This window comes from Polyodon spathula, chromosome 19 (assembly GCF_017654505.1).
Source record: "Polyodon spathula isolate WHYD16114869_AA chromosome 19, ASM1765450v1, whole genome shotgun sequence".
In the NCBI taxonomy this organism is placed as follows: Eukaryota; Metazoa; Chordata; class Actinopteri; order Acipenseriformes; family Polyodontidae; genus Polyodon; species Polyodon spathula.
Genome location: NC_054552.1, coordinates 28,318,658 through 28,334,046, shown reverse-complemented (window position 1 = coordinate 28,334,046; position 15,389 = coordinate 28,318,658). Strand labels below are relative to the sequence as shown.

Sequence of the window (15,389 nt, the reverse complement as noted above, 5' to 3'; positions counted from 1 at the left end):
TATATATAATATAACTATCGACTCTTAGTTAACGACCCCTACTACTTTATTTCTTCGTAGAGGTACAGATTATGGATTGGAATGTACAAATGCCACCTTCTGTAGTTAATGCAAATTTAATTGAAGTTATGCTCAGAACATAAAATCCATAATAAAACTATACCCTCCATTTAACTTAACTGAGGTTGAAACAAAGCGCCCATAGACACAGCTTTATCTTCCAGAACAAACCTTTTAGATAGGTCGCCTTAATGTTGAGAAATATATTTAGAGCAGATATATATTAACCACTACAACATCTGTGTGTCGCCATGGATGTTTTTCTTATGCTGTTTGCAACATGTCACATATCATCTAATTCAAAATGGTTCTGTTGAATAAATGAGAAATAATTAGTTTTAACATTACAATGTGCACAGCACCACACATAACTGTAATTTCTGGTTACATCTATTAGTGGATCTGGACAGGAATTATTTCTCCATTTTTTTCTGGATACAAGATCCTCAGACCAGTGTCCTCAAAAAGTGTCTTACCTGCTAGAGACGATGGGGATCCAACTGGTGTTGATGCGTTTGATGGAAAGCTACTGCTGGTGTGGTCAGGTGAATAAATCTGACAAAAACAAGAAGACAAGCATTTGTCAATACATTGCATGCATAACAGCAAGAGCAAAATCCGTCCTATCTGATCATTTTTATAGCCCGTATTGTCACCCTTCAGCCAGCTTGTAGGCAAAATTGGCTCATCAATCCTTGAGCTGTTTTACTACCCAAGAGGCTGTAAAAATGCTCTCGGCATACATATGGACCCCTAATAGCACTTGGAGGCTTGTTCTCAAATAGTGTCTTTGGAAACCCACAGGGTCCATAATTCACTATGACATGACTATAGATCATTTATTTCATCCTCTTTCTTTCTTTTTCCTAAATCAAGAAGGATTCACAAATCATGCAGCTTTTCTCTGGTAAACATTACCTTCTTAAAGATGTGTAAATACAAAAACTCATTATTCTTAATCAAGGCTAAAGGAATATATTTTCAACCCTCTCTGAAAAGTAAATAGTGTCTTTAATACATGGATTCTATAACATGACTCAAATCTCCATTAAATCCTATTAATATCAATCTAACACGCAGCTCAATATGACACACACACACAAGCGCATGCAGGCACTCGCTCTCTGTCTGACTCAAAGGGATACGCTCATAAAGAAGGTGGAGTGTAATAAGAATGCCAGCAACAAAAATGAGAACATCCAGTATCATTAATCTCTATGCTCTACTCATTAGTGTGAATGAGCTCTGTTGCTATGCTAGCCACCCCTGTGCTTATTCCATTGTAATAGTTTCCTTGGCACACCAATACAGGACTGGGACATGATGCGAGATCTAGTTATGGATGTGATTTAATAAAATGACAGTCATTTGATCTGTGTAGCAGCAACAGAGCCATTTGGCCATATAATGACAGGCCCTGTTTTTCCCTTGGATAAATGACCTGTCAAAGTCTTCATGCAGCTTCTTAAAAAGCCAACATTAACTTACGATATAGGCTTCTGTTTCTGCAACTTTAACAAAAGTAAAGAACGGGATTCAAAACTTTGTTTTTTAGGTTTAGCAAAAAAAAAAAAAAAAAAAAAAAAAAAAAAAAAAAACTCATTATCATATCTTAAAAAATCAAAACATCCAAGATAACTACATCACATAATTCTTTACACAAAAGCTTCACGTTTTCTTTAGCTCAGCACACAACGAAACACATCATATGGAAGCCCAGGGTATTGCATTGCTATCTATGTAATTAACCTTCCTTCCAATCCCATAGCTGGCCAAACTTATTGCAGACAACAACTCAATCAAACCATATGAAACTACACTTTAATATAAAACTTTTCAACAGTGTAATGAACTCCCTTTATTAATCTACTTTATTAAATCACTATATATAATTATGCTGTTCCAAGTAAGGTAGGGCATAGAAAAACAGCACTTGGATGATAAACTCCCTTTGGGACTGAATGCTCAGTTAATGTCCCTAGTCCACAGGAAAAATAGATAAAACTTTCTCAAAAATGTATCATTAATCTTTTAATCTGTACAGCCTACATGTTGTATTCATCTAATCTACCACATCTGCAATACAGTGACTTTTCCGATTACTAGCTGGTATTAAAGTAAAAAAAATATTCAGGCCAAATCTTTCCAAGCAGGTATAAAGAAAAAAAAAAAAAAACATTGAAATGGACCGTAAAAAAGGTGTGATGATGATAATTAAAAAAAAAAAAAAAAAACCTGGCAGTAAAAAGATAAAGTGACCACGCTACCTAAAACTTAACATGTTTTTTTCACCCCTAAATGTTTGGTCGTATTAATGCTTGCAGTAACCGTGAGCTGTACATTTTTTTCTTATTAAGCATTTTAAAATCAGCACGCAGACATTGTGAAAGAACAGTGTATTTGACATGCCAATTATGCAATGCCCTCACAGCTCATTCCAAATTCATCTTATGTAACTGTCCGACTCCCGTCTTGTTAATTGATCAATGCCTAACGACTGCTACACCTTCTGCTGGATTTGAATTGTAACACGGCTTATTTTACAAACAACAAATGAGGCCCCGCCCACCATGAGTCACGGTCCATTCCAGTCAGCAGGGTACCAATATGCTAGTGCCTAATGAATGAGACCACGGACAAAAGCTACACAATGGACAGCCTGCAGAGTTAAAACCCAGAGCCAATAGCCCTGCTCCCCCACCCGTCCTTCACACATACACACTACAGTATACATTTCAGATCAGCTTTGTTATGCAAATGACATTGAGTCTGTGAATACAAAAAGACTTAATTTGTGATTTACTTTCAAATTTCCCAATCTTTTGCTCTTTCTTTTGTGTAAAAGCTACTATCCAGTTTAGGATCGTAAACATCCATGGCGATTCAAAGACTTCTGAGGTAAGAATCAAAAGATAACTTTTTTTTTTTTTTAACACAAGGAGTTCTGATACAGTAAAACAAAAAAAAAAAAAGTATTGGCTAAACCGCCTCACTGCGTGGTCTATTCCAAAGCCCAGAGTATTTGGTTTGACATTAGTCACTGAAATAAACCAGATCCGTCTGCTGCAAGCAGCCTTCCCAGGGGCGCAATCTTCAAGGGTTATTTGTTTGGCACGACATGGCACAAATACCCAGATTTTCTTTCCCTTCTATCTAGACTGGTTCATTATCCAAACTAATGCATAATCTGCAGGCTTTGGAAGTTGGGAGTAAATACTTTCATGTGCAATTTGCTTTCTTGCATACTGAGATTAAGACCACAATTATCCAGGATTAGGCCCAAAAAAACATTTGCAAATGTATTATCTGGCCTTGCATGTTTAATCACACAGTATTCTGTATAGAAGTTGATACCCGGTCAACAAAGGTTTCCTTACATAATGTAGTTTGAAATTTCAAGTAGGGCATTACTTTAGCTCAGTAACAAACAAACAAACAAATAAACAAACAAACAAACAGCATGACTTTAAATGCAACATGTCTGGTAAACATCCACAGTATTTCACAACCATGACAAGGATATGTTTGGAATCAGGGGTTAATGATTCTGAAAATCAGAAGATGATTTGAAATACCTTCCCTTTCTTTGGTTATAGATAACACAAGTACTAAATATTGTATGGTTTAACAGGGTGAAATATTTACTAAAGTAAATATACATGTAGTCTGGACTGTTATTATGATTATTATTTTCTAATGGCACTAAAAATATAACTTGCATATTCCTTTATTTTTCTTTTTTAATTAGATGCCATATATAAAAGGCAACTGATAGTCAGAACTGGCTTCATATATTTTTCAACTGATCACCATACTGCTGAAACAACTGTATGAAATAAAACTGTGAAGAAGTGAGACGAGGGATTTGAACTGCAACGACTGTGCCCTGCACTGATAGAGCAGATGGAACGCCTCACCATCAGCTATGACAGAAATGATTTATGGAATGACCTGCTTGCTCCTGCCAAGCAACAACACATGATGACAGAACCAAGTTACCGTGGCAACCAGTGCCCACCCACTAGTCAGATTAAACATTTCTGTCCTGGTTTTCCCAGCGGAACGTAGATTTGGCAAGCTTTAGAACCTGTTTTTCTCACATTAACAACTAACTTGGCCTTTTTTTCTTATTTGTCCTATTTTATTCTAACTAATATTGAAAGAAGAGCATTTTTTGATACTGGGCTGCACCAAGGTTAAAATACAATAAAGTAAATTAATATGTTCCCAGCAGTCCAGCAATCATTTGTTTACCTGGAAAAATGTAAATGACTGGAAAAAACTAATAAATAAATACATTTTAACTGAGCCTGGGATAACTATTTCTAAGGTGTTTCTATAAACATACAGCTTCCTGCATCTCTTAAAGTCTCAGAGATCAAGTTCAATTGATATAGAGCTTTTAAATTTAAAACGCAACCAAGTCAAATAATACCAATACAGTACACCCTCGCTATAAGCACACACTGTCAACATCTTGGTCTGTACGCACGGGATGCCACCACTGCATTGAAGTCAACTCTTTTGTTTAACAAAAAGCGTCGCTGTGTAACTATGCATTCAAAATGAAAATAATAGTACGTTGCAACAAAGCTGGAAACTAAATTGATCATTTGAAAAAAGGAGTAACACAGGCATCTCTGTCGTGAATACAGGTTGTCAAAAAGCACTCAGTTTTTTGGGGCTTTATGGGCTTGCTGAGCAACAGTGTGGCAAAGCAAAATTGAATAAAGAAAAAAAAAACATGAGGATCTGATTAACTTTTCATGTCGGGTTGATTTGGAATAAAAGACCAGTTTGGGATTCTTGCTTGTTGGATTAAGATTTGGTGCACTGTGAAACGATTCATGTCAGATTTATTTTGAATAAAAGCTTCAATTCAGGATTTTTGCTTTTTGTACTGTGTTTTAATGCTTTAAATGAATAGGATAAAGCAAAGGCACAATACTGCATACATGAGACGAACAGGTACAGGTACACAATTCTACTTCTATTCACAATCTCATCTCATCTCATCTCATTAACTTACTCCAACAGTTTGTCGTTCATTTGTACTATCCTTTCACTATAACAAACGTGTTGGCAGAATGACATAATATCAGAAACTAAGAAGCAACCTGAAGCAAAGACGTGGTACTCACAGAAGCCAAGGCTTTCCCAAGTGCATCTCCTGTCTGGGAGCTTCCAGACGCATTCCCCCGGCTTCCTGTTTCACAATCAGAAACAAGACACACAGTTCAAGCTACTGTGTAGTGCTAACACATTACATTACACTACTTGCTTGGTTCACTGGGTAGTTTAGTTGCAATTCGAAAGCGCCGGTTTCAACATACCCAGGATGGTCTCGGAGCCGTTCACCGGAGGACTGCGAGAAGCTGCAGTGTAGGGGGAAGTGCTGGTGCTGCTTCTGTGGAAGCTGGACATGGGAGGAAGACTGGCGCTGATGTCTGCTGGTGAAACTGAATGCGGTGGGTAGTTCTGATGAAGGAAACACACAGAGGTGATTAGTTAAACACGATACAACATGAAGGAGACTGGAGCGACAGCTAATCCAGATTAAACACTGTGTGTATTTGAACTGATATGCCTGTTTATTATCATCATCCTCATCATTAGCATTACTGTACTAACATCATTTATTATTATAGGCATTATTATCATTACAACTAGAACTCATTGCTTGGCCATTAAATCAAGCACACGCCCCACTGTGTCAGGCATCACTGTGCAGGCTGTAGTGAATCAAAAAGTTTTGTACAAAAGCCATACAAGAGTTGAATTTCAGCCAAAGAAATTCAAGATAGGAAAAGGGAAGGACCTCAGTGAGTGTGAATGAGAGTTGAACTAGAAGGTGTAAAACAAAAAAACAACATAAAACACTGGGAAAGCCAACTCTGACAAAAGGGCCAATCGTGCACAGAAGAAACAGCCAAAAGTGGACTCTAGACATCTTACACTATGCCAGCAGATTCTGCTAAGTTACTTCCAAAACCTTTCACTCTCAATGGGCTTCTGTGGCTAAAGGCTTTGCTGACCGGAGAACTGCAGGGAAAGATATTCTGTTGCGAGGTAATCACTCACAATGGGATCTTGGGCAGGAAAAGTTCAGCACTTGCCCTGGTCAGCAAAGTCCTCTGATATCAGTCCCACTGAGAATTTACAGCAGGGCCATTGCAACCCAGCCCAGGGGAGGGCAACACACACATTCCTGGGGTTTCCCATATTTAATATCATAGTTGAGTGATTGTGTGTGTGTGTAATTCTAATACATTATACAGAAGTATTCTGTTCTGAAAGAAAACATTTAGTGTAAACACTGCACTTATGCCTTACCAAGCGATCGTGTGTATGTAGGTTGCCATAGCTGCTGGACTGTGATACCTGAGAAGAGGTGCTTCCCAGCATTCCTCCATAGCCTGGTTGGCTAATCCCATTGGACGAACTCCAAAGGTCAGAAGAATTATGGGTCCCATCTAAAAAAAAAAATAAAAAAAAAAAGGGCAAGAACTTCAGTTCCCAACTAATTATTCAGTATTTTTTTTTTTTGTTTAAGTTCCCCATTCAGCTTAACCCAACTAACCCAAAAGGCAAGGTGGTTGTTTGAAATAGTAAAAGAAACACCTTTTACCATTTGGTTACTATTAATCAACTCGCAAACAATTCCTTAATTGTCTTTAGAGGGGTAATAACCAAGGTTTTAAAAACCCTTTTATTCAGCAATAATCCCTTGAAGGTTTTGCTGCTGTTCTTTCTATTTAATTGTAATTCTGACTCCTGTGAAGCACATTTATCGTGCCACAGCGTGCCACGGGCAACAAAACCCAGACTACTGGCAAGGAGGTGGGGTCCCACAAAAAGAGAACCTGTAGCATTGCTTCCCTGATAACTGAGAGAGCTGTTATGGGGTAAGATTTTTTTTTTTTTTTTTTTTTTAACTGGTCGCTATTTAAGTTTATATTATGATGGTATTATTATGATGGTATTATTTTATGATGGTATTATTATGATTGGTAGTATTATTATATTATGATGGTTTTGCAATTAATATTTTAACATTAAGCACATAATTTGGTTACATTTAAAACAACCTGAAAAGCTCACATCTTTTTTTTGCAGAACAGTTGCAGACAGCAACATACAACAGCAGTGCACTTAAAACCTTGGTTTCATTATTGTACTCAAATAAAAACCTGGTCTGGACCACAGCTGAGAAAACACAAAGCTCCCCTCTGCTAATTACAAACACCCTGAGATTCATCTTATTTATTGTGGAGCAAAAGGGCAACCATTCCATATAGCCAGGAAATTAGTCTGGGCTTTGTAAGAAAATGATTGTGGAACTTTTCAAAGCATCTCTGGAAATGTCGGTTTTGTATCCACAAACAGGCAGATTTTAAAAGATTTGCCCTGATCCATTTTCATTACATCAATATTCTCCCTGCTCGCTCTCTCTCAAGCAAAATATTATTGTCAATCTGCATCTGCCAGTTTCTGTTGTATATGTATATAATTAGAATTTGTATTTTCATGGACAGTGGACTTCAACAGAACAGTTTTTAGCATCAGAGTTTTCTTTAAAACTTTCCCCAGGTCTGTGTCTTGCTACATATTATCTGATTCAACTGGATGAACTCAATTTATGTAACACAGATTTAAGAAATGGGATTAAAGTAGAAAGCAAATCCTTTTTTCATGCATAGCAGATGAAAAGCACTGTCGACTTACATGGCGGCTTCATAACACACACACACGTTACACTGAAAACAAATGGGTAGAGCTTTCTGCCTATTTAACACAAGCATACCTTCCACAAGGGGTTAAGTAATGCAGCTAAATGGCCTCATCTGGCTGCCTTTTGATATTGAAAATAGGAAATTAGCAACAGGTGTAATGATAGAATGAAATTCAAAGGAGCAAAAGAGCCCGAGAAACAAGTCATTACTCAGTGTTCAAAATAGTCTTTTGAAGCAAAATTGTCATTCTAATTCCTTTCGCCAGCCAAAAATATGCATCTAATTCACATAAATGTATAAAATGAATCAAAGACAGACCACAGCAAGTAGGACCTTGGAAGAAACAAGAGAAAAGGAAGAGCAGACGTCACATGCCACCAAAACAGACACCTTATATAAGCGATTACAGGGTAGCACTAACAAGAAGAAACCGAGAGACAAAGTTACATGAAAATGTGAACAGCTGGTTAACTTTGACTGGCACACTAGTATTGACCTGCACAAAAACAAAACAGTACATTCAAGAAGCACATCTAGTGGAACAATTCCATTTTTAAAACACAAGATGAATAGAACAGCTTAAAAGTTTATTTGCAATTCTGCTGATTAACTTACCAAAGAAAGTGCTTGCAAACATACTGTTGGGAGGTTTAGGAGAGGGGTAACTGGGAGAATCTCTGTTATAGTCGTCTGAGCTTGGAGAGGGTGCATACACCTAAAAAAAATAAAAAATGTAATTGCAAATGTAATTTTCAAAATCCAAACTATGCATTTAGTATTTTTTAATTCAAAGCACATGGTGTTCCAGTATTAGACATTATTTATCAACAACACCTCTCAGGGTAATGACTAAGCCAACAAAGTTTTCCTTTGAGCATTGCGCAAAAAATGCAGTTCAACAGCTTCATCAAATTCAACAGACTTTTCTGTAGTGTTTTCTCAAGTGTTTTCCTGAGCATTTTTGTCTTTTACAGCGACTACATTGTTATCTAGAGCATGATTAGATTCTACTGTAAAGAGGTACGTGCCGAGAACCAATGCAGTGCCTAATCCAGACTTCCTTCAGTTTATAAAGATTCAGCCCACTGTGTAATCTTAAAGCTTGGATATCAGTGAACCTTTCAAGTCTGGCATGGGTTTTGAAAAGGTCTCTTTATGGGAGCACTAGTTTCCATGCTTAAATCTTTGTTGCAGAGATTCTCTGCAGGAACATTTTACACTGGCAAGTGACCAGCTCTCTCATTACTTTGAACAGTACATGGGGAGCTTCATATGCTGTGCGAAGAAAAAAAAAGGGTTTTAACTGCATCCGCCATAATGAGTGATAGACTGAACATATCAAAATCTTCCAGACAAAAATGTAACGTGTCAGCTTTGAAATGCTCCCCATCATGCATCAGCTCATTAACTAAAATCACCTTTAATAACTGGCACTCTTTTGTTTGCACAAACTAATGTAGCATATGCTGAAACTGATGGATAATCCATCACTGTCAGCACACGAACCGGTGAACTATAAGCCAAGCAACACTACATAGTGGCAGAGGCATAAAGACATGCTTTGATTAATGTGAGAAAGTGAGAAAGGCGTTACTTTAGTTACAGTTTTCAACTTCTGACTAGCAGCAAATAGAATAAATCATTTTCAACTGGCCAAATACACTGTATAAGTTTACATTTATACTAGCCACCTCTGCACAAGCAGTGTACTCATATTTACTCATTTGAAAATTGGGTTTTCCAAAACTTTGGTCCAGACACTAAACACACTGCAAGTACTTGTTTTTTTTAGCTTTTAAGTCCAGTGCAATTATGTAAGTGTAACGTCATCTAGCTGCACCTATGCCAGTCTAAAGTAGAGCATCAAAGGGCTCCTGTGGCAAAGCTCTACTGATGTGGTCTAAGAGTTCATTAACTCCAGATGGAAGTCTCTTTCAGTTACCATCAGAGCAGAGCAAATTAAAACCAGAGTCCCCATGTCATCTGATCAGCTACATATGAGTGCCAAATCCTGCTTTAATGACCTAATCACACTTTATATTTTGTAATAGCACATATTGATCAAAAGGAAGAAATATGGCACTTTTCTACAATAACAAAAAGTTCAACACTAATAAAGTCCTATTAACTGAATAAATATAAAGACTGTTTAAAGGTTTTTTTAATTAAAAAAATATTTAAAAAATAGCCATTGATAGTCAATGCAAACATTTTATAGAACAAGTGAGAAATATTTAATGGCCAAATTACAAAATCCTGTTTTTACCTAAAGCTGCATTTAGAGTATTTGGTGGTTAATTGACATAAGTTTAATATATGACTATCACATTGCTCCCATTAATAAAAATAAATAATTAAAACGGTTGATTTGTCAAATGGTATTAAAATACAAGGTTAAAAGCCTGTGCGACAAAAAAAAAAAATCATTGGTTTATTGTTGTGCTTATAGTGGACAAATGAGCATGTCACTCGAGTGCCGTACGCTATTTGAAAAAAAATATAGATCTAGTCTGCATCACACCTGATCCCTGCTCCAGCTGCTTTGATGTGCCCATGGAAATGAACATTACCTTCACTGTGAAATATCAATAAAGTCTGATGTTGAGAACAGGCCAGCCTGGCAGGGGAGCTTGACTCAATAAAGCCCTACACAGTTAACCAGCAAAACTCTCTTGGGCTGACACACTTGTCTGGGCTGCTAAGGGCAGCATATGGCGCAGGATCAAGTTAACTGTCCTAATTTCCCTCAGCTAACTGGTCGAACATTAATAAAGGCCTAAAATTATACAGGCCCCTACAGAATGGAGAGAGCCTTCATCACACTTTGTGTGTAAATACTTAAAGCATTAGCCTCCTCTGATATTTAAAATGTCGTATGTGAATTGGTGTCAGCATTTTACTGTCTTTTACATTTGTGTAAGGAAAGTTAATTAGTGTTCTGTTGTTGGTAGTCAATACTTTCAGGTTTAGTAGACTTTATATACTGTACTCCTCTCAAAAGCACTAACTACAAACATTTGGTGTACGGTTTTAAAATGGCCAAGAAGGATAATTTCTTTACTATAAAATGTAATGAGGAAGACAACTTATTTACGTTAACATTTTTTTTTTTTTTTTTACACCCTTGAAAATTACAAAAAAGTCAGACCCTGCCAACACATTTACATTCTCGGAAAACGTCTTCCAAAAGCCTCGAACAGAGTAGCTGTAAGCTGTGAGTATAGATGTAAGTAACTATGAAATATCCTGTTTGTACAAGCCATTATTATTGCATTTAGCCTTGAGGGATTTTTTTTGTTTTGTTTTAAATCTAACCTAACAATAAAAGGCACCAACACTCAGCTTAAACACAAAATACCTTCATTTTTCAATGTTTTCTTCTCTTGATAAGGCGTGTTGGATTATCAGGTCTGTTACAGGTAAAAGAAACAAATTCAATCTAAAGGTTGCAGAAAACTAAACCGCACGAAGGAGCTTTTAACGTGAACAGCACCTGCATTGTTTTAGCATTCCTAACCTTGACAGGATCTACGAGAAAGTCAATGCATATCAAAGGACAAAGCCAAAGAAATTTTCATCAACTTGCTGAATCATTCCAGCTTTACAGTCACCCATTTATACCTTCCTATTTTTACTTTATGGATATTAAACAGGAAGGACAACACCTTTAAAATATAGACACCACACCCCTCACACATCCACTAAAATAGGTGGATTTCTAAAAAATATTTTTATAATTTAAAGCAAGGCACCAAGGGAAGATACAGGTAACAGATACCAAATCATAGGCTTCTAAATAAATATCTGCAGGTGTTACAAAACTCAATGTAGGTAATCCAAATTCCTAGCCCCCCCCCCCTGTAAGAGTCAATGAATATTTCATGAAACTAATTTGGGGAATTATAAATTACCAGAGCTCTGCTCATCCCTAGACCCTAACACCATGTGTCATGTGTTTACCTACTGCTCTAGATCATATGGGTCACCTGTCACCTGTACTTGGCACATGCTATTAATTCAGCCCCTGCCCCTCTCTAGCTCTCAGCTCCTCTATCCAACGCAAGCCTGGAAATACTTTTAAGAAAGAAAGAGAGAGATCAAAGTGTTTCTTTAGTGCTGCAGGAACAAAGAGAAATGTTGTCATGGAGAATGTGTATGGCTAAAAACAAAAACCTTGATGGAAGTCAAATTTCCAAGGCAAATGTTATATTGTACATATTTTACTGTATTGACATCAAACAGACATTTCTGACTTTTCAGGTGCATATTAAATGTTAGTATCACCTTCAAAGGTACTAATTTAATAAACTATTCAAATACAGTAATAAGTTAACATGCATTTCTACTTCAGCTATTGTAAGAGACCCTTTTTTTTTTGTGCAGCCAGACCACAAAGTCCCTCGCATAGTAATATAATGCTGATCACAAACTATCTTCCCCTATGTACGAGTGGTTGTTAAATATTTCAAAAAGCACCACTTGACTGAAAGGTGAAAAATCAGTGATTTTCAAAAGTTACATAAATGTACTATAAAAAACAATTTTTCCGCTTTATTGCAACCAGATTAAGGTAAATATATACACATAGACACACACATATATACATATATTTATTTATTGTTAACCGTGTTATATATACCATATATATGTGTTATGTGTGTGTATATCTATTATATTACGTATATATTTTGGGCCCTAATCGTCCCACGACCACACCAGGTTCCTTCCGTCCTATATATATATATATATATATATATATATATACATACACACACACACATATTATATATATATATATATATATATATATATATATATATATATATATATATATATATATATATATAGATGTTTTAGATATACTAATAACAAATGAGATTACTAATATGATTAGTGTTAGACAACAAACTGGAAGCATTTTCAGTTTTACATCTTGCTTTGCTTAAATCTGACAGAACAGTTCACAAAACCAACAGTGAAACTGATCTTTCATGGACCACTTCCCACAAACGCACACTTACAGGTGGAAGATAAAAGTATTTAGAAAAAGCCGCTATCAAAGAGAGACTATTACTGACATGGCCAGAACCCGGATTAGCTTCCCGTAGGGTCAAGAATGCAGATTTGATTAGAAACAGATGGAATAACAGAAAAGCCAAGTCTTGGAACTCAGACTCCAAACAGGAAACCCTAACCTTAGCAGGCTGACTGTTCCCTAATCATTACCAGACTCATGCTTGTTATTCTTACAGCTAACTAAAAAAAAAAAAAAAAAAAAAAAAAAAAAAAAGGTTTTCATCTGTCTCCTTACTGTACAGATCCGCCAATTAAAAATAAATAAGTTTCCACAGATTGTCTAGTTTAGTCAATTAAATCATAATCACAAAATACTGGACGCAAGTAGATAAATACAAGAACAGGTATGCTATATTATAACATACTATTCAAAGCACAAATAAGATCCAAAAAAAAAAAAAAAAAACATAATAATAATAAAAACTGTCATTTTAAAAACCTTTAGAAGAAATGTTGTATCCTGCAGTACAGCTGAGGATACTGTTGTGCACGTATCAGAATTGATTGCTTCCACTTTGGAAAACGCTGTTTAGCATACTCCAATCATCTGATAAGTGTGAAACTAAGAACTTTAAATAGTTGTTAGTTCAGAATATTCTCCTGCTAAACCTACACATTCAGTTTCAACGTGCTAGTTCTACAACTGGTCTAAAGCAAAGCGTAGATTAAAATAAGAAGATAATAAAAGATAAAATGTATTTTTCTTGCTAAGAGCAAATGAGACGAACAAAAATACACTACAAATACAGAACAGCATGAAAGTAGTATTGTGCTTCTCCTTTTGATCAGTCACAAAACTACTAAGCTGTAAAAAAAAAAAACAAAAAAAAAAAAAAAAAAAGTGCACCTACCGTTTTCCCATTGTAGCAATACATCAAAGAGTTGCTACCCATTCCAGGCACAGGGTATGCACAATACATGTTGGTTTTTATAATTAGACTGTTTCAGGGTACAGCAATAGTGCACTGCCTTTTTCCCCAAGACATACATCCACTCTGTTCAAAAAAGACTAATTCCTTCAGTTCTATGCCTCCACACATGGATCTTCTCAGGAGAAACTTATGGAAATTAGGGCTGAACCATTCTGCAAAGCAGTCGAGGGGGGTGTGTGTGCTAGCTTTAGCCTAAGCTTCAGAAGTGCTGATACGAAGGGAGGAAAAAAAAACAACCTCAGTGTCAGCTTTAAAACAACAACAAAAAAAGCAGCTTTTAAAAAGACAAAACTTGAAAAACAGATTAATAAATAAGTAGGCTATTATTTACTAGCTTTATCTAAAAGCACCGAAAGCTGCAGAGCAATAAAACACACACAGTAGCTTAATCCAGAGAGGGTTAATCTTCTGTTTTTGCTCTAATTAAATGAAAGCACTTGTGGATGAGAGGCCAGGTTCAGGCACCTCCAGCCACTCTGTCCATCTGGCTCTGTCTTAAGATGCTCCAAACTCCAGAAATTCACTATCTTTCTAAAATGAGCAGGAGGAAACTGCTTTCTTAAAGCTTGTTAGAAAACCTATGCCAGATCCACATTCAGTCATAAGAAAACCACAATATAGGAGGATTTAACACCAACTGCTTACTGCATTTATGTTTAAAAACAATACCTTTATTTAGAATTATTTCACAATCCATGGTTCACTAGGACTTAATACTGACCCCAGCTCTAACATGTCATATGTAATACGTTTAACTACCAAAATGTTTTTTATTTTTTTTAAACCAAGCATTCATTTTTGTAACACAAATGCACCAGCAATAGTGTATCAAAGCTATTGTGTGCAAAACAGTAGCAATACCAGTAGTGTTTTCCAGTGTTTTAATGAATGGCATACCGCAATACCAATAACCAGTAAACAAAAAAGTGATTGAAAACAAGCAGCAGCTGCAAAAGGAGACGATGTTACGTCAGGCTATTGAAACGCCAGGCAGCAGAATGACGTGCAACATCCTCCCTCCGTCCCTCCCTGAGGATCACAAAGACTTGTTTCAGCACTATGGAGAGCAGTGAAAACCCTTTGATTTACAAAACAATGCCATGCCCTGAACCTCTCTGCCAATGTTTTGTCTTCTCCAGACAGGGAGAAGTAAAATCTCTTCAGAACTCCTGGATTCTGTTGACTTTGGTACAGTAAGAGATTAAAAAAAACAATCCCAACTGTGCTGTGCCCTCAGCGTTAAAAGGCATTTCTGCCAGGAGAAATGAAGTGCTTCAATAGCTTTATTGTAATGAAATGAAAGGCACTGCTTCGGCAGACAGACAAAACAGTGGTACAGTTTCTGTGTCTTGTTCGTGTTTTGTCGATTAATTCTGTTTTCTATTTCTAAAGCGCTTATTTATGAATGCTTTTTTTCTATGATTAAATAGAAATATTTTTTTAAGGAAATTGCTTTTATAACCTTTTTAAAAGGTTACTTAGCTCTTGCTTAAAAACAACATGATAAAATCCCAAAGAACTACCAGTAAGCATTTCACAAACTGTCCTAACAAAACACACTCTACAAAATCAATAATAATACCTATTT

At 36.3% G+C, this 15,389-nt stretch overlaps 1 protein-coding gene across 17 annotated transcripts in view; it reads right to left on the bottom strand.

The window, feature by feature from the left end:
• The window catches only part of LOC121294580 (transcription factor 12-like), a 102,118-nt gene that overhangs the window by 13,502 nt on the left and 73,227 nt on the right, over positions 1–15,389 (bottom strand). For 13 of the 17 annotated variants that reach the window (XM_041218406.1, XM_041218403.1, XM_041218408.1 and 10 more), the window contains exons 9-13: positions 8,409–8,508; positions 6,394–6,533; positions 5,394–5,538; positions 5,202–5,266; positions 537–615 (exon numbers count right to left, since the gene is read on the bottom strand). In XM_041218406.1, the coding sequence (XP_041074340.1) occupies positions 537–615; positions 5,202–5,266; positions 5,394–5,538; positions 6,394–6,533; positions 8,409–8,508 (529 nt within the window). Of the gene's footprint in view, positions 1–536; positions 616–5,201; positions 5,267–5,393; positions 5,539–6,393; positions 6,534–8,408; positions 8,509–13,720; positions 13,900–15,389 lie in introns of those variants that run through there. The other 4 variants (XM_041218416.1, XM_041218417.1, XM_041218418.1 and 1 more) reach the window with 3 other exon arrangements.